At 35.3% G+C, this 18,788-nt stretch overlaps 1 protein-coding gene across 1 annotated transcript in view; it reads right to left on the reverse strand.

Moving 5' to 3' along the window:
* The window catches only part of ARHGAP15 (Rho GTPase activating protein 15), a 696,849-nt gene that overhangs the window by 563,388 nt on the left and 114,673 nt on the right, over positions 1 to 18,788 (reverse strand). The window contains exon 5 of the mRNA XM_004614082.3: positions 16,754 to 16,843. Within this exon, the coding sequence (XP_004614139.3) occupies positions 16,754 to 16,843 (90 nt within the window). The remainder of the gene's footprint in view (positions 1 to 16,753; positions 16,844 to 18,788) is intronic.

Below are 18,788 nucleotides of genomic sequence, written 5' to 3' on the forward strand. Positions count from 1 at the left end.
TGAATAATTTTATCTTCTATTTTTCATAAACTTCTGTTCTTGAAGTTAACCTAGCACAGGAATAGTTATTAAAATTCAAAGTTACTGAAAGTAAAAGATTAGAATAACTTACTTAATGTATTCAAGTAAAATTGTAATCTAAGATAGACTGACATCCACTACCCAGCTACCGCCACGCTCCAGGCCGCTCTCCGGACACTTGGGCCAAACCTCACGCACGAGTGAAGCCCCGCAAAACCAGGTAAGCAGAACTTTGCAACCTTGAACTCTAGGTTCAAAGAGACCTGGAAACAAGATCCTCTATCTGCCTCCTCCGATCTCTGGCATCTGAAGGAGGGGTCAAACCCAGACGCCCCACCCTACCCAAGCCAGATAAATACCTCACTGTTCGACCCCCCACTACATCCACTACCCAGCCACTCCCATGCTCCAGGCCTCAGAGACCTGGGCCCTACGCAAACAGGATGAGAATGCTATTAGGGTATCCCAAAGAGGAATCGAAAGAGCTATGCTAGGAGTATCACGTCTCACTCAAGTGAGAGAAGGAATCCAGAGTTCTGATGTCCATCGACTGTCAAGAATCAGGGACGCTATCACATTTGCCAAGGAGTCAAAAATCAGACGGGCTGGTCATGTAATGGAATTCAGAGACGACCGCTGGACTAGAGCTGTTACCGACTGGATTCCCTGGGACGTCAGACCTTGTGGACGCCCACCAACTAGATGGTCAGATTTCTTCATCAAATTCCTGAATGAACGATTTGAGGCTCTTCCTGTGCCTGGAGCAAGCGGATATCATTGGGCTGGACTAGCACGTGACAGGGACAAATGGAGACTTTACTGGTGCCCACTGGAGCAAATCGAAGATCAACAGAATGACAAGTGACAAGTGACAAGTGACAAGATAGACTAGTTGTATTAGATAACTAATATTTTCTTTATCTTTGATTTAAACTAGCCAAGAACAATCTATGAAATCAGTCTATGAAATCTATAAATTAAAACTTATTTTAATATTTGGGAATTAAAAGAAGCTAAAAATTATATTGATGAAAGTAGTTCTGGGAATAACATTTACCTTATACAGATAAGTATTTTCTCACCTGAAATGTCTAAAGAAATATCTCAAGAATAATAGAGCACTTGACATGTGCAGTTTTCAAAATTAAAAACTATCTAAATATTTAATTACAAAATTCAATATGGACATATTTTTTCTTAACTAATGATTTTAATGTGAAAAGTCACTTTCAACTTTTAAAAACAAATTAAAAATAAAGTTTTATGAGAAAGTAGCAAATATGATTTTCTAGGTCATTTACAAACTTTTCCATCAGCCACATAGAAATCATATTCTTTTCTTTATTCTAAAAACTCCTAAAGTGTCAAAACTTTTAAACTAAGCTTTAGATTTTATTCCAACTGTAGTTCAATCTACTTAATCCCTCAGCTTAATTTCTGTGTTAGAATCTGGATTAGTTGAAGGTCTAATGATCATCTGTGGCAAGTTAGATCCAATTGTTTCAGACAATTAGAAAAACAGAACAAAAGATAGATGTAGAGCATTCTCTGGTTTTTAAGAAATAATAAGTTACTACCTTGAAGACTCTGAACATACTGTTCTATGAGTCTTTGCTGTCACTTTTTCCTTGTAATTTTTCAAGCCAATTATATTGCCTCTACCTAGTGTTGCAAAAACTTTGGGTAGAAGCCCAAAGTGATTCTAAGACTCTGGTATGGTACTGTGTAACCTGGCATCCTTCCTGGAAGCTAACTTAGTTAGGCAGCTATTTCTATAAACAAGCTAAAGAAAAGACACATGACCTTAGGTTTGTCTGCAACCACAAACTTGAGACCTCCAGGAACAGGTGAGAGTAGAAAAGAGAACACTAGAAATATTTCACACAATGAGTTGACTTCTTTAACAGCCTACAGCAAATGCAGACTGTGATGTAAGCACATTTTATCTGGGTCATACCACTCAGAAAATTCAAACAGGAGGGGTTGCAAGGAGTCGAGTGAGCACAGGGATTGTGCTGCATGCAGTCAACCTAGGCTGGTTCCCCCAGAACTCTATGTGGTCCACTGATGTCTGCCCTTCCACCCCCACCCCAGTGATCCCTGAGTGAAGAATCAGGAGTAAGTCCTGAGCATCACTGGGTGTGGCCCAAATACAACGTCAGCAACATCTAATAGGGGATGGAGAATAGTTTGCTTTGGAGTTTGTCGCTAGTTAAGAGCCTTGAAACAAACGCTGATAGAGTTTTGGAGGAAGGCTTTGTTTAATCAAGTTAAAAAAACAAAATAAATTAAAATAGAATAAACAACTACAAAGACCCTTACCAACTGAGAGGTAGCTCCTGGCTTAATTTTATTTCAGATTAAAGATTGAGCACCTGATCATAAGACATCAAGTCACTATTCCACTTTATTTCTCCTAATAAGCTGGGTATTGTAAAACCCACAAAATCATACTATTGGGTAATAAATCACAGATGGAAGTGCAATATTCAAAATTTTTCTAAGCATATTCAGAAGGATTAAGTGTATTTATACATATCCATTATATTCACATGTGCCATTTTCTGATATACTAGGTTCCTATGGTCTTATAAGACTCAAGACTGATTCAGGAATGTATCAACTCAATATGTTATCAAGTGCAAACTTGATGGACTGCAAGTGTACCATAGGCCCACCTTTGGTGACTAGTGCAAGGATAAGAAGAAATCTTCCTAAGGCAGAGGATTATAAAAAGCAAATGATTTACTTCTTCAGCAGGGAATAAAGTCATCTCATCAAAGGATACAGACCAGTTTCTGAAAAGTGGAAAAAACGTTTTACTCATTGGCTGGAGTCAGGAAGAAACAGTCTGAGAGACTGGAAACATATACCTCTAATATATGTCAGTAAACAGAAGGGGGTAAGGAAAGTCTGAGGATCTTTATTCTTCAGCTTAACATATTAAAGTCTGCCAAAATGTAAGCCAGTGTCTCAATTGAATTAACAAGCTGAAGTTTCTTAATCTCTTTACTCATTGGCACTTGAAAACAGGCCTATAAATATAATAAACATGGCCGCAATGAGGAAGACTGGACAAACTAAACAGTGTATCTCCCTCTTACACAGGAAGGTGTAATTCCTGGCACTAGGGATTGTTCCTTACTTGCCAGCAGGAAAAGCAGGCACCATTGATGGGATCAACTGAATCCTGCTTATGAATGATTCTGAGACATTTAAAAAGAACTCCCAGTACCCACTGATGAATTGATTAGCTGACCTATTTTTTCTTATGGAAAAGTGATTCAGACTCATACGGATTGAAACATGATCTGGATATAATTTTTGTCTTTTCAGCCTGGGATGCATTGCCTGTTCCAATATTCTGAGGTTTTGAAAAGTATCTCTTGACAACATAGTGCCATTCATAACATGGCTTCAGACCCAAGACGTAATAACTGAGCATATGATTCTGGAATCCATAGTCCTTACTAAATGATAAGGTATTGAGAAGTTAGCAAACTCATAGAAAAATTGAATGACATCTTGAAATCCCACTTAAGTTAGCAGCTTAAGAACAGGGCCATATTTGGTGGGAGTGCTATATTCCAAGATGCATATTACTTTGAATCAATATTGGATACATGTTTTCGTAAGGGTTGGAATAAATGTATCAGAAGACCAAGAGAAAAGTAAGGTTACTCCTCTAGTAACCATTTTGCAGCATCTATGCATTTGGTGTTTATAGATTCTTGAAATTGTGAAAATTACAAAAGGGATTTTATTTTTTTGGTGTAGAGAAGAAGTTTTTGTCTAGCAATGATTAATCATAGTATCACTGAACTTAACATTATGATAACTGCTTGGTAACTATGGGTGCCCAGGACGCAGAGCAGCAGGTGAATAAAATAGTTATTATACTCATGAGAATGATTGTCCCTAATTATAATGGGAACGTCTGGTTGTTCCCGTATGGTTCTCCTGAGTAGGAGAAAGGATTCAGAAACAGGGATTCACTAAGATCTCTGCTAGTGTTTCGATGACTGGTAAAATATCAACTTCAGAATGTGCGGCATGCCAATGCTAATTGAAAAATAAATTAGAGCCCAAATGTGTTAGGTATATAGTCTAATTTATTTGAAGAGGAAAGTATAATGATGTAGTTACCTTTTTTTTTCCTTCTCTGTTTCAACTTCCTAGTTCCCAATATTTGCTTTCTGATATAGTTCTCAATATGTACCTCCTAAATAAACTAAGTGCAAGACAAGTCCTACAATTCTCAAACTGCTTGAACGGGGTAGCCCACACAGAAAGAAACTGACTATACAATTATTTAAAAGAATTTAAGTAGATCATTCCTCCACTGAGAATTGTCACTGTGATAAAATTTACAATAAACGAATGAACCATTGATTGCCCCATGTAAATTGTAACACCCAGAAAAGGCATATTAAAGGATTTTCGATGACACCATTCATTACAGTGTATGAGTATTCCTCCTGATTAAACATGAGTTTAGTGTTAAATAGGTGTACACAATTTCAAAAGGAAAATGAAATAAACATTAGCAACTTATGACTGTAATCTGGGACATTCTGACCACAGCTAAAACATTATAGTCATTAGCAATCAGCATAGGTTATGTTGAAGTCAATTAGAAAATATTTACTTGAAACTATACAGTTATTTCAGTTATAGATAAAAGAAAAAGGAGTATAATCATTAATAGAGCCACTATTTATAATACTTCATTTCATTTTTACATCATGTTCCTAAATAGACAAGCAAGACAATCATTTTTTTAATGATTTTTAAAAAAAAGTTGAGCAATATTCTTCCATGAATCTCTCATGATTTGAGGAGGGAAACATTTTTATTGACACAAGTAATTTGTAACAAGGATAATATCAAGTGTGCATCTAGAGTGTAAAAATATTAAAGAATTTAAAAATAAAACTCAAAACCTTTGTTAAAATGGACATTTACAAGCTTTTTTTGGAAGATATTCATTTCAAATTATTACTCTCCAAATTTAATGCAATGGTACTTTTTATTGTTATAATATGTGGGGGGAAACATTAACACCTGTCTATTATCAGGACATTCTCTGAGTGTTCAGGGATCACTCCTGCTGGTACTAAAGATCCATATATGATTAAGGATCAAATGTAGTTCTGTTGTACTCAAGACAAGTATTTTACTTGTTATATTATCTCCCTGGCCCTGTGTTCTGACTTTGAGTAAATTATAACGTGGCATATAATACAGGTATGTATATAATAGAAATTCAATATTAATAATTAAATTCATTCCTGATAACTAAGGAGAGTATTTAAAATTTCTCTAGGGTAAATTGAATATTTATCTACTATAATCTTCAAAAACATAAACATCCAAATCAAGTATTATGATTTTCTTTGTATACAATGAGCTCTTCTGCAGTTATTCAATGTCAAGGATGACCTTATTGCTTCTGATTAGGTACATGTTAATTCACTGATAATTGAGATTTTTTTAGAATCTTAAAAGTTTAATTTACATTTAACAATTTCTCCCTTTCTTATTTTTTTGTTTTTATTTACATACTGGGGCCACACCTAGTGGTACTCAGGACTTACACCTGCTCTATGCTCAGAGATCACTCCTGGTGGTGCTTGGAGAACTATATATGATGCTGAAAGATCTACCAAATCAACTGTATAAAAGGCAAGTGCTTTAATCCCTGTACTGTTCCTTTGACCGCAACAGCTTGATTAATAATATACTGTATAATGCAAGCTAAATAGTATTATCTTTTGATTTATAAATGAATAAAGAAGATTATTTTACAAGTTCTAGTCATTAATAATCAATCATGTGTCTTTAGTATAACAACTGAGTGACAGGGAGGAAATTTCAAGAATTATGAATCCCCACACATTTCTCTCTTTTGATTTTGCAAATTATATTTCCCAAACCACACTTAGTGTCTCTTAACTTAAATATATATACTTGACTTCAAATGATGGATCATGGAATTTCAAACGTACTCTTATTTAAGCAGTACAATGTAAATATAAATTTCATACATGTTGTCATATTTTCACTATATTTCTGTGGTACTTGGGGACTATTTCCATTGGTGTTCAAAGAATCATGTGGTATTCAAGTTCAAACCCAGGACTTGTGCTTGCAAAATATACACTCTAACACTTAGAGGCGTATCCACAATGCTATACTTAATACTTAATATATATTTATTGGCTAAGAAAATTAATGTCAAGAATATGCAACAGTCAATAACAGTCAAGAATTACTCTTTAGATAAGTTGTTACAAAAACTAAACTTTCATGTCCACGACAAAAGACAAACAAATGTGTCTCGCTTCTTCCATTTCCTTTAGCCCATGACAGGACAGAGAAAAGGCTGCCGCTAGATGAAATGCATCAAGAGTCAGAGAATTCATGTTCATATTTCTCCCTTTAAAGAAAGCAATCGTTGGAATATCTCCCCAGATCACCCAAGGAAATCTAATAGGTGAAGCTGGTGCTAAACATCCAAGAACCACCAGATGGCAGCAATGCTTTTATGAATAATGCAGTATTATGTACAATAACTGAGATTTCCTGTTAGTAAAACAATCCTGACTTTAGTAAAAAGATTTCATTGTAACAAAACCATTCATTCAAACGAAAGGAAATCAGATATCTTTTGAGGGTAATAGTTGCTTTCTAATATTTTCCCCTTACTTCTAATATTGATTTTCTTACTCATTAAACACTAGATTGTTTTTGAATTTCATTTTGATATTGTGGTAAAAATGCCTGTGGCTTAAATCAAATATTTTCTTTTCTGATGGACAAAAGACATCTGCGTTTGTTAATGTTCCAGTGCAACTGTCAAAAGAAAAGAGTTTCATATAATTTCCTGCCATTCTCATTGGTACATCCTGCACATCAAAAGAATATGCTCATAACCTTCCTTTTCATGAACTTATCTCATATCTATCATAAATCACAAATATCAGAAACTTCTCATCTACTTGATCATTGGCATGGTGACTCTGGAAAACGAAGCATCACTCAATTTAAGCTGAAAAAATACTAAGAATTACCTAGGTCTATTTCCTGAAAAGGAATTCTCTTCATAGTGTTTTTTAATTTTTTTTTCCTTTTAGGATCAATTTGCTATGATTTATAAATTTTTCATTGTGAATTTGTTGATCTGCCTATGTTCTCAAAAGGAACAGATTATTAGAATCTTGTGCTGGAAATGAAATGTTAGGCAAATTGGTGGGATTATGTCCAAGAATGAATACCTCTATTGAAAAAGTATTCAGCTAAACGCTTGAAGTGAATATCCTTTCCTTGGCCCAGCCACCTCATTCTTATCTGTTATCTGAAAACAGTTCAAACAGCTTCCTTCCTCATTTCTCCCCAACATCAAACATCACATTTATTGTTCCACTTAAGGTTATCTCTCGACATCCTGTTATGTAAAGATCAAAGAACAGTTCCCTCTCTTCAAATACTGAGAATACTTAACTGTATTGCAGAGTTTTATATCCTCGCTTTTAAATATTTTCTATTTTTTTTGTAACATGCTCAACTCAAATATTGAACACTTCTGTATTAGGCTCTATAAGTGGCTTTTCCAATTATCAGTGCTTTTTTCTTTAAAGTTAAATGAAGTTTTCCTCTTATGTTGAGTTCATAGAAAAGCAATGTTTATAAATGCTTGATTTGCTATTTTTAAAATTGTTTTTAGCAGTAATCTGAGATTTAAGAATTGTGTTTACCACTGCAAGGGGTTTCTTCCTATTCTGTGGCTTATGACATATCAACTCTGTGAACATATATTTTCATCTCGCCTTCAGATCTAGTATCATTAACTTGTTACTAAAAACTAGATGGCATTAGCAATTTTTTCTGCCAGTATCATACAGTGTTTAAAAACACCCAATTTTACTTAACCTGTGTTGTTCTTATGGGCAAGCCATAAAATGTGATAACATTTACTTATCCCATCTATTATGTAAGAGTTTTAAGGAATAAGTCTTTCCGAGATGGGAACCAGAGCAATAGTTCAGTGGGGAGGGTGTCTGTCTCGAATGCTGCCCACCCAGAATTAATCCACTGAGCCCTGCAAAGAATGATCTCTGAGCACTCTTAGGAGTAAGCCCTGAGTGTGGCCAGATGTGGCCTCCAAACAACAATATTCTTCTTTTCCATTGGCTATTTTTTAATACACAATAAGACATTTTTATATATGAAATAAACTCATCCAATTGCACAATCAACTTGCATGTGTAAGTTCAACAGCTTTCATATTTTATAAGATGAAAATAATAAATGAAGAACCATAATATTTTATTATTCTGCTCAAAAACTATGAAATCATCCTACTGTTAGTGGTTGCTGTTTTTATTCAGCTTTTGAATGGCCTAGAGAACTGGATTTGATCTCATGAAGCAGTCAGGCTTTCTCTGGCCCTGTGGATAGAAGTTACTAACGTGCTAGCCTGTGTATGGCCATCATACATATTCCACCAAACATCAGCAAGCAGGGAATATTTCATAACAAGAAGGAAGTCATAGTATGATGCAATAAATACAGGTAAAATGCTTTATTTAATCAGGTTTTAGATTGAAATCTAGATTTTGTTTTAAAGATTTAACTCATGAGCAAACAGAATGATCTATTCAAGAAGGCCACAGGAAATGAGCAAATTCATGATCTAAACTCATTAGGTTATAAGCATACATTCCTCTACAAAAAATGTTAAAGCATAAAAATCCAAGGTGACTGTTTGCTTTATAATTATCTGAGGTTATTTTAGAAAATACAATGCAGTTTCCTACAGCTAGTTAGGGACTAAAGTCTGTTAACACGGTAATAGAAATTTTTGCAATCTTAAGATTTTATCTATTTTCATGATAGTCATAAAAGAAACAAGGCAACGTATTGTCCGTACTGTAGGAATAATGAATAGTATAAGAATACATATCATTGCAAGTTGACTCAGCTTCATGAAATTATCAGGTAACACTCACCTTGTTTTCCAAAGACTATCATGAGATTCTAACAAAATGTATATTAATTCTACATTTTGATGATATAGATGAAGAAACAGGGAAAATCTTTGTTATTTCCTAAAAATTACCCTCCAAAAAATTCAGCAGTTCTCAAGTTCCATGATCCTACTGAGCAGGCACACTCAGTTTAGAGGTTTACGCTTCATCCATCAACTGGTTTCAGCTTCTCCTTTCATCTTGTTCTTTAGTTCGCACCTTAAATTCTTACAATCAATTTTATTTCCTGCCTTCAGGCTTTCTCCCTTGCAGTAAATCTTAAGCACCCTGACATTAATATTCCTAAATCAAACCCCAATTATAAAATTATATCACTACATTTATCAAAAATCTTTGGTGTAATCCCACAGGCAAAAATAAAGCCAAAAAATCATAAAAATAATCAAATCTTTCTCTTCAATAAGGCAAAAAATGTGTAGTGTCCTGACATATCAATAGGCGGTATATATGTGTTAATATCCCTCCTTCATTGGGCATAGAGTTGCTATACTGTCTCTAGATTCCCTCTTGCCACTCGCTCCCAAGACCTTCATGGATGCTTCCAGGGAAAAATGATTCTCTTACAGTATTAATTGATATATGACATTAGTTCACTTTCATTTATTAGGTATTACATGAATTAACTACTCAAGTGAATATGGCATTTAAACTAATTTCAGTAAGATTTGAAGGTACTTGCTTAGTATGAATTAATGTTAATACTGTCACGTTGTATACAAAATTTCAATCTGTTGGTTCAGTTCTCAAGGCAGTCCAGAAAAGTAAAAGGGGGAACAAAGATCTTGAATCACATTCCATGGGTAGCTACCTTGCCTAGTCAATTCTTTCTGAAAGCCACATCTGGAATTTCCCTCCAAATGCTGTGAGATGATGTGATAAATCATGATGACTGATGACATGTGTTGTAAAAACTATCTTTCATAGTAGCTTTCAAACTGGGAGGCAGGTAAAGGAAGAAATGTGACTCGAAGGTCCTTTGATGAGAAAAACTGTAAATTGGAGCCAGGATCCTGCTCTAGATTGTACATAAAGTTAAAACAGACATAACCAAACTAGTACACACATCTGCATTCTCTGTATTCTTAAGCACTATACATTCTGAATGACAGATGAGTATTGATGAACTAGATAAAATGGGGACAAGCTAGAAACAAACAAACAAAATCCACAATAGTATTATATATTACTGCTGCTTATTCTGGTTTATTTTTAATGCCATGTGCCTTTTAAGACACTGTAAGCCTCTATAGTGAAACCAGCTTTACTTAAACTTTAACGCATATATGAATATGAAGAATCATCATTTTTCATTTAGTCTGACTACAAGTATTGAAAAATGAAACAGAAAATTGGGAAAGCTTGGATTTTTTTTAAACCACCACTTTTAACACAAGGAAATGAATAAAAGCAAAATACCAGTAGTTTTCCTTTTGGCTTAAATGACATTTTCCAATATGTTATTAAATTATATCTGCATTAATAAACTTAAGTAGTACTTAAACATTTTAAGCTAAGACAAATTCAGATCAGGAAGAGCAATCAAATTATGTTTGAATATAAAATGTATCCATGGAAAATAGTACATGAATATGTTTAATATACATTATAGCCTGAAGACTCCATCCAAAGTAAGAAAAGTAATTCAAGTAATGATAAATCCATTTTGAAATTTGCTTTCCTTTAAAGGACAGGGTTGTTCCCCTGAGATATTTTTTATATATTTTAAAGTGTAGTGAATCCAGGAAATATGGATGAATTTTCTTGAGGCTATAAATTGGTGGTGGTGGAAAGAGAGGAGATGTTTTTTTAAGTCATCTGGGCTATTTTTTTGTTTTGTTTTGTTTTTTAAAGCAAGTAACTGATAAACTTATAACTAGCCATAACTCATTCATAGTAAAATTACTGTGTCTTAATCATATTATCTGTACATGAGCCTACTGAAATTTTATGGTTAAATAGTTTAACTTTAAGGAAACTCAAATTTGCCACTAGCTCAAGAAAAGGTAAATGTTGTAATGAAAATGACCAAGAGAGTTTATTTTCTTATTCTTTCAGCTCTATTCAGCTCTATTTCAGCTCTAAATGGGGATAAAGGGGGCTGGCGAGAGGAGCTATGGTGCTTGCCTTGCAGGGGGCTGACCCTTGTTTAATCTCCAGTACTGCTTCTTGCTCTGAAAACTGCCAGGACTCACTCTTAAACCCAGACCAGGAAGAGCCCCTGGGCTCTGCCACAGAGCCAACACTGCCAAAAAAGAAATTTGTGTAACACACTGGATTCATCTTGATTGACATCAATTACATCATAGGCACAAATATCCAAATTTGCTATCTTGGGAGGAAGGGGTTTTGTTGGAGCCACATCCAGTGGTGCTCAGGGATATAACTGGTGGTGCATTAGGAACCAGGTGCCGAAATTGAACCTGTGTCAATATATGCAAAGGCGAGCTCCTTAACCCTCTGTGTGATTGATCTGAACTTTTACTGAAGATTTTTATGGAATGTTTTTAATTAAATAAATGCAACTGTGTCCTTAGTATCCAGTGAATCAGAAAAAGTTCAGTTCTAAGGTTTAGTAAGCATAAAACAATGAGATACAGTTTTGTATAATCTTTGAAGAGAAAAAACTAATTTACATACAGAGGTAAAGGATATTCAAGACATTCATTAAATAAGAGGGTAATGCCTTGGGAATTAAAAATAAATATATGTATGGATTTATATATAAATATATTTTAAATTTTATTCATATATTTATATCCATATATATAAACTCTCGGGCAGAGCGATAGCACAGCAGGTAGGGCTTTTGCCTTGCATGTGGCCAACCTGGGTTCAATTCCTCCATCCCTCTCCAAGAGCCCAGCAAGCTACCAAGAATATCCCGCCAGCACAGCAGAACCTAGCAAGCTACCTGTGGCTATTTGATATGACAAATACAGTAAAACAAGCCTCACAATGGAGACATTACTGGTGCCTGCTCAAGCAAATCGATAAACGACAATGCTATATTATAAACTCTCATTTCCTAGGCACTCAAAAAATATTTAACTAATTATGAGTTTATTACTTTTTCTGGCTTCTTTTTTGGCTTTTTGGCTTTTTGTGTCACATCCTGCAATGCTCAGGGTTTACTCCTGTCTCTGAATTCAGGAATTACTCCTAGTGGTGTTTGGAGGGCCATATGGGATGCTGGGAATCAAACCTGGGCTGGCTTCTTGCAAGGCAAATTAGATAATACCTGTTGTATTATTGCCCAGGCCCTGGAGAGCCGTCTGTTTAAAAGAAGGAGGGAATCTAAGGTGAAAAATAGAAGTTTCTTTCTTTTTCACACCTTTACAAGACTAGAGGTTGTGAAAAGAAACTACCAAGAGGTTGGTGTGTACTAATTTTTGGAGGGGTTTACCTTTGGGTAAAGCCTGGGGACGAGGTGGGGTGGAGGCTGGGGGGTGGGGAATTTCCCTCAACTTTGAATCTAGTTTAGAAAATTAACTTTTTTTTCTACTTTTTGCTTTTTTGGGGGGTCACATCCAGTGATGCTCTGGGGTTACCCTTGCTTGGCTCTGCACTCAGGAATTCCTCTTGGCGGTGCTTGGGGACCATAAGCGATGCTTGGATTGAACCTGGGTTGACCGCGTGCAAGGCAAACGCCCTACCCGTTATACTATCGCTTCAAATTTTTAAGGTAATACTTTGAAGTCTCAGTTGAATCCCTATCGAAAGACTGTAAATGCCAGAGTACTGGCAAGGAAAGACTAGGGCGACATGCACTGCTGTGTTGCTGATACTTCCGGACAATACTGTCATCCTGTAACATGGTTTTATTTAGTTATTACAGCTATCTCTCTGTAAATGACATTTAGGATTATTTAAGATTATGTTGTAATCCTTTTAATCCTCAGTGCTTTAAATTTCAGGCTAAACACCAAAGAGCAAACCAGCACTTAGCAGGGATGTTTAAAACATGTGATTTGGACATAAATCTTTTTATTCACTTCTTCCCTGATGAAGACCTACTGCTGCTCTTAACGAAGAAAACTCGTATCACAGATCATTACAAATCACTCAGTTGCTAAATATTTTCTTAAGCTACATCAAACTTGTGATGGTCCTTGACAATTACATTAACTGTAGAATTAAACAAAAGTTAGCAGCAATGCACATTGACTGCTTTCAATGACTATGGGTATGACTTTTTATAAATGCCAGTTTCTTTTTGTTTGTATTTGATTATGGGTAAATGCTAGCCCCAATCCTGAAGTCAAACTCTTAGCTGAGGGAATATACATCAATACACTTGTAAAGGAGCCTATATGTATATTTATAATTTTAATGCATACTATGACCTATCTACATATATAACTTTATAGAAGTTTTTGATATTTTAAAATATACCATTTATTACTAAGAAGTACCAGTGAGGCTAAAGACCTTTTGTTATAAAACCGGCAGATGTGTTAAACTCAGCCAATAAGCATCATTTTGATTTACTGAGAATTGCCAAGTACCAAAACTTAATAATTAATTAATGTTGTCATTATAATGTTACCAATCAAATAAGATTGAATCCATGTCAAGAGTTTAATAAGACTTAGAAGAAAGAATAGATTTTAATACAAAATGAAAATGAACAAGTCAAATTTCCAGTGGCATATATATATGAACAAAATAATGAAATCCTTCCATTTTGGGGTGTCGCAAATGTGTGCTTCTGAGACTTCCAAGCATGTCTCAGGCAAGTAATATTTTTTGTTTGTTTTCCTACTCATTTTAAGTTTGACTTCTCTACAGACATTGTAATTATGTGGCATATAATTGGTAATCCATCAACTTTTAAAAGACAGATTTCAAATTTAAAATTATTTCTAATTTTGTTCTTCTTTGATTTTTCTTGAACAAAAAAAAAATCTCAATAGTCATTTACTATCTGTAATCTATAATTCATAGACTGAGATTGAATACCAAGCCTAATTCAAACTTGGAATTCTAAAGCTATTTCTAATGTATCACATCAGCTGAAGCTGTGATGGTCTTTTTTCAGTCAGAAAGAAGCACTTCATTATTCTGTAGGTAATGAAACCTTTGCACACACACTCAAATACCCAACAATGCCTTAATGCCCTGTTTTTGAGATATAATCATGTTTATTCTGATCATTTGAGAGTTGGACCAGCTAATGTATCTAATCAAATATTGATGCAAGTCATCTAGATTTAGCTCTCTGGCAAATCCTCCCCAGTGCTTTTTTGTTAACAGAACTATAAAAGCTATTTATATCGCTCCTCTCAAAAGGCTCACTCTCGTCATCTGTATCTACGAATACTTATTAGTAAATTTTACCTAACATCATGTGCTTGGGTGATGGAAATATTTCAACATGATAAGATAACCAAAGGACTCACCACCTCCCAGTGAAGAGGCACATGGAACTCGACTCATTATTTAACTTTGTTGTTTACAGTGTCCATATAATCACCTTCTTTCTCAAAGTAAAAGGAGTATGGACAAAAAAAAAAAAGTAAATGTATTGTGAACACTAAATTGCCACGAATGGCTCAGTTACATTCACTCAAAACTGGAAAGATTTCTAACCCTGCAAAGCTATCAGAGGTGGGGATGATTTTACTATCTTTGGAAATACCTACCTGTATTTAGAAATGTGAAAAGCAAGAAAAGTTTAGTAGAAGTTGGTTGGGTAATTAATTAGGTAAGTTTAGAATGAAATACATCATCAGCGCAGATAATTTAAACTTTTAACCTTACATTTAGGCATATTTTATTCTTAATAACATAAAATTATAGAGAAATATTTTCTTCACTGTATTTCCAGGATGAGAATGTCATCCTTATTGCAACCTAACTTGTCTTTGTTAGGCTTTCAGAAGGAATTGAAAATAGCTTGCATTATTTTAGCCCATATTCAAGGTTCTCATTTGTCCAAAAATTGTAGCCATTTCAAAATTTTAATATCTTTATTTTATCACATTGGTGATTATGATGCCAAACTCACAATATTAAATATGAAAATCTCTTAGCCTGCCTCATCCAGAGCTAGTCATATTATTATCTGTATTTTTTAATAAATGCTGGATTATAACCTGTAATTTTCATTACATGAGGTGGGATAAAAAGGGTAGGAAATTAGGAGACAGGGTTGCACAGGGATTACTCCTGGCTGTGCACTCAGGAACCACCCCTGGTGGTGCTCAGGGGACCATATGGGATGCTGGGATTCAAACCCAATTTTTTTTTTTTGGTTTTTGTTTTTTGGTTTTCTTTCATAATATTATGTTTTATTCTTTTGTTTTTAATTTTTGGTAAAATGAAAACCCTATTCATATGAAAAATAGATACCTAACTAAATAAAGGTAAAATCAGAACAAAATATTCATTCCAAAAAATGATTAAAGTGACATATCTTTTTTCAGTTTCCTTTAGTCCAGATTACTTGGACAAACCTCAGCTAGCACTTGAAAAATGCAGCACAAATTACAATGCAGTTTTTGCCTCTACTGAGAGTTCAGGCAGGAGATGTCAATAATTTTATCAAGGTTGGTAATATCAATACTTATCAATACTTTTATGAGACACACATATTAATTTCAACAATGCATTTAAAAACAAAATGGATTTTACTTCAAGTTACAAAATGTCCTTAGAAGAACATTAATATGATAGTTACAAGAATATAGCAATCTTTAATTAAAAATAGATAATAACACTAAAATGTATTTAAATAGAGTTGGTTTATGAATTTGTAAAATTTTAAATTTTATATAAGTATAGAAAAAATAAATCTCAATAATATGACGTTATTAATTTACCAAACTTTTTGATAGAATTTATGTGAAATATGAAGTTTTCAAAGACCCCTTTCTTTCAAAGAGTCTTGTAGTTATCTCTAGTCAGTGCAATATAAATAAAATTATTAATCATAGTTATCACTGGGCTGGAACAATAGCACAGCGGGTAGGGCGATTGCCTTGCATGCAGCCAACCCGGGTTTGATTCCACTGCCCCTCTCGGAGAGCCTGGCAAGCTATCGAAAGTATCTCTCCCACATGGCAGAGCCTGGGAAGCTACCATGGTGTATTGGATATGCCAAAATCAATAACAACAAGTCTCACAATCGAGACGTTACTGGCTCCTGTGCAAGCAAATTAATGAGCAATGGGATGACAGTGACAGTGACAGTTATCCCTACCAAAAATAAACTATATGACAAAAAATGTCCATGTTAAGTTTTCTTCTCCAATCTCCCAAAATTGTATAGGTATATGTAATTTATGATTTAAAAGCAAAAATAACAATAAATACAAATCATTTATCCTAATATTGAGTCTTACTTTATACATGTCTGAAAGTGCATTACCCACTCACTATACTATCAGTCTGACCCTAAAAATTCTATGTTAAATCTATTTAAATCAAATGCCCTATGGTTAATTTCCAAACATGTTGAAAACACCATGTTTTAATGACTTTTATGTATACACAATATGTATTTTCTGTACAGTAAATGAAGGGAAAAACCAAACCCAAAATAGATAAGAATTCAGTTGTTCACAATGACTATCATGCAACTTGTTCATGCCAATAAAGTATAGAAAAGTATTTTTATTTTGATTATCCCACAGAGTTCACACAAAGGAGGAAAAGTTCTTGAATATATGCAGCATCCTTACCTGAAAGACATTCTTTCTGCTTGACTTGTCCTTGGCCCAGTCGATACGTGCGCCACACAAATCCACACTTTCTGGCTTCTGCCCAGTTTTCTATGAACAAAGATGAAATAAATGAGACATCATTAATGGCATATCAGGAAAATTAATTGCTTTTTAAGTAGAAGTTATATGTATTTGTGGTATGAATTATTTTTATTTTTCAGCTCAAAGAGAAAAATGAACTCCCCACATATGGCAAAAGTATTTACAAAATCCAAGATATTGGAGCAATGTTTGTGGGCAAGTGTAAGGTAACATAGGGTTTGTCCTTTCAGCCTTGCCACAGGGAATTTAGGCTTATGGGGTTACACCCATTACAGTGTGCCCGAGTTACTCCCATTCCTCTGCTTATCTATAAACTCTTCTGTGCACCATCCTTCCCAACCAGTTAATCACGTTTTCCCTAATGGATTTTGTTAGCTTGTAAGATCAGATCCTCCTAAGGACATTCATATTGTAAGTTATGTCTTTTGCATAGTTTACCTTAAAGCAATGTCCTTTCTGTATGGACACAGGAAGACAGTTAATGTTATGGTCTTGCAACTTGGGAGTTGATTAACTCCAATAAAATGTACTCCTGGGCATCTTCTTTCTATACTCAGTTGCCCTTAGTCCCTAGCACCCGAAAGCAGGGTCCCAATGAGGGACTGAATGGACCCAGGGCAAGCTGTGAGTTACCCTGGTATCGAAATGGGCAAGGCCAAAGCGCCACAATATTCAACTATAAGTTGAGAGCATGGTCATAGACAAATGCTGTCATGATCCAAAAGTAACGACGAGACTAGGACCCTGCTGGAGTTAGGAAGACGAACCTGACCTGAGGACTCTGGTCTGGAATATATAGGGAATGTCCTCAGGAAGAACCAACTTTAAGTTTGATATATCTCTTACTGTGCTCATACAGAATGACATTTCTAGAAATATTAGAAGTAAATTAACTATAATTAACTATTTAAGCGAATTACTAGCTGAGGAAAGAAAAAAGTTACACACCCTGGATGGAATCCTGCCCTTAAGGATCTCCTAGTAATCCAGAGTAATCACTTTAAATGAGATTTTATCCTTGAGTTAATCTCCTGGGGAGTGGCCTTACCTCTCTTTGTTGATTTGTTAATGTTCAACCCACCTTTGTATCACCACCCTATGTGATTGCTGTATAAACTAAGACTGTAAGAGTAGAGGAAGCTCCAGAGAAAGAAGCAGAAGAGATCGGAAGAGAGACTGGTAGAGAGATTGGAAGAGACCAGAGGAGAGACAACAGAGAAAGAGAGAGGTCAGAATAGACCAGAGGAGAGACTACAGAGACAGAGTAAGAGATAGAAAGACAGACAATAGAGAGCACAGCAGCACACACAGAAGCAGAGCACAAAGGAGGAGCCATCCTAATCCGGTCCATACACAGCAGCTTGAGAGCACTGAACGTGAGCAGGGGGGGGGAGAGAGAGAGAGAGAGAGAGAGAGAGAGAGAGAGAGAGAGAGAGAGAGAGAAAGAGAGAGAGAGAGAGAGACGCGCCGAGAGCCCGCAAACACACATCATTCTTCTGCGTGCTCGCATATGTATTTAATACAGGCAAGTAAATGACCAAAGAAACTATAGTATACACATACATACATATATGCAAATACAGACACTGGAAATGCTATTCAGCCACAAAAAATAGTAAGAAACTGGGGCAGAGTAGATGGTAGAAAGGGCTACACATGCCGGTTGTGTGGGGATTTCCTGATCTGGATTCCTAGCACTACAGACTTCTCTGAACACCATCATTGTGTCGCCCTTGTGTCCCTCAGCATTGACAGATATAGGCAGTACTGTGTCTGGGCACAGTATCGAACCACTTGATTAGTATAGCCAGGCTGAGTATTGGTGGGAGTGGACCTGGACCTCTGGGCAAAGCTTGGAAGCTGTCCATGAATCAAATATGATAAAACAGAAGCAATCTCCCCATATGTGACAACATGGATGAAGTTTAAGAGTCTCAGGTTAAGGGAAATG

The sequence above is a fragment of the Sorex araneus genome, chromosome 1 (assembly GCF_027595985.1).
Source record: "Sorex araneus isolate mSorAra2 chromosome 1, mSorAra2.pri, whole genome shotgun sequence".
In the NCBI taxonomy this organism is placed as follows: domain Eukaryota; kingdom Metazoa; phylum Chordata; class Mammalia; order Eulipotyphla; family Soricidae; genus Sorex; species Sorex araneus.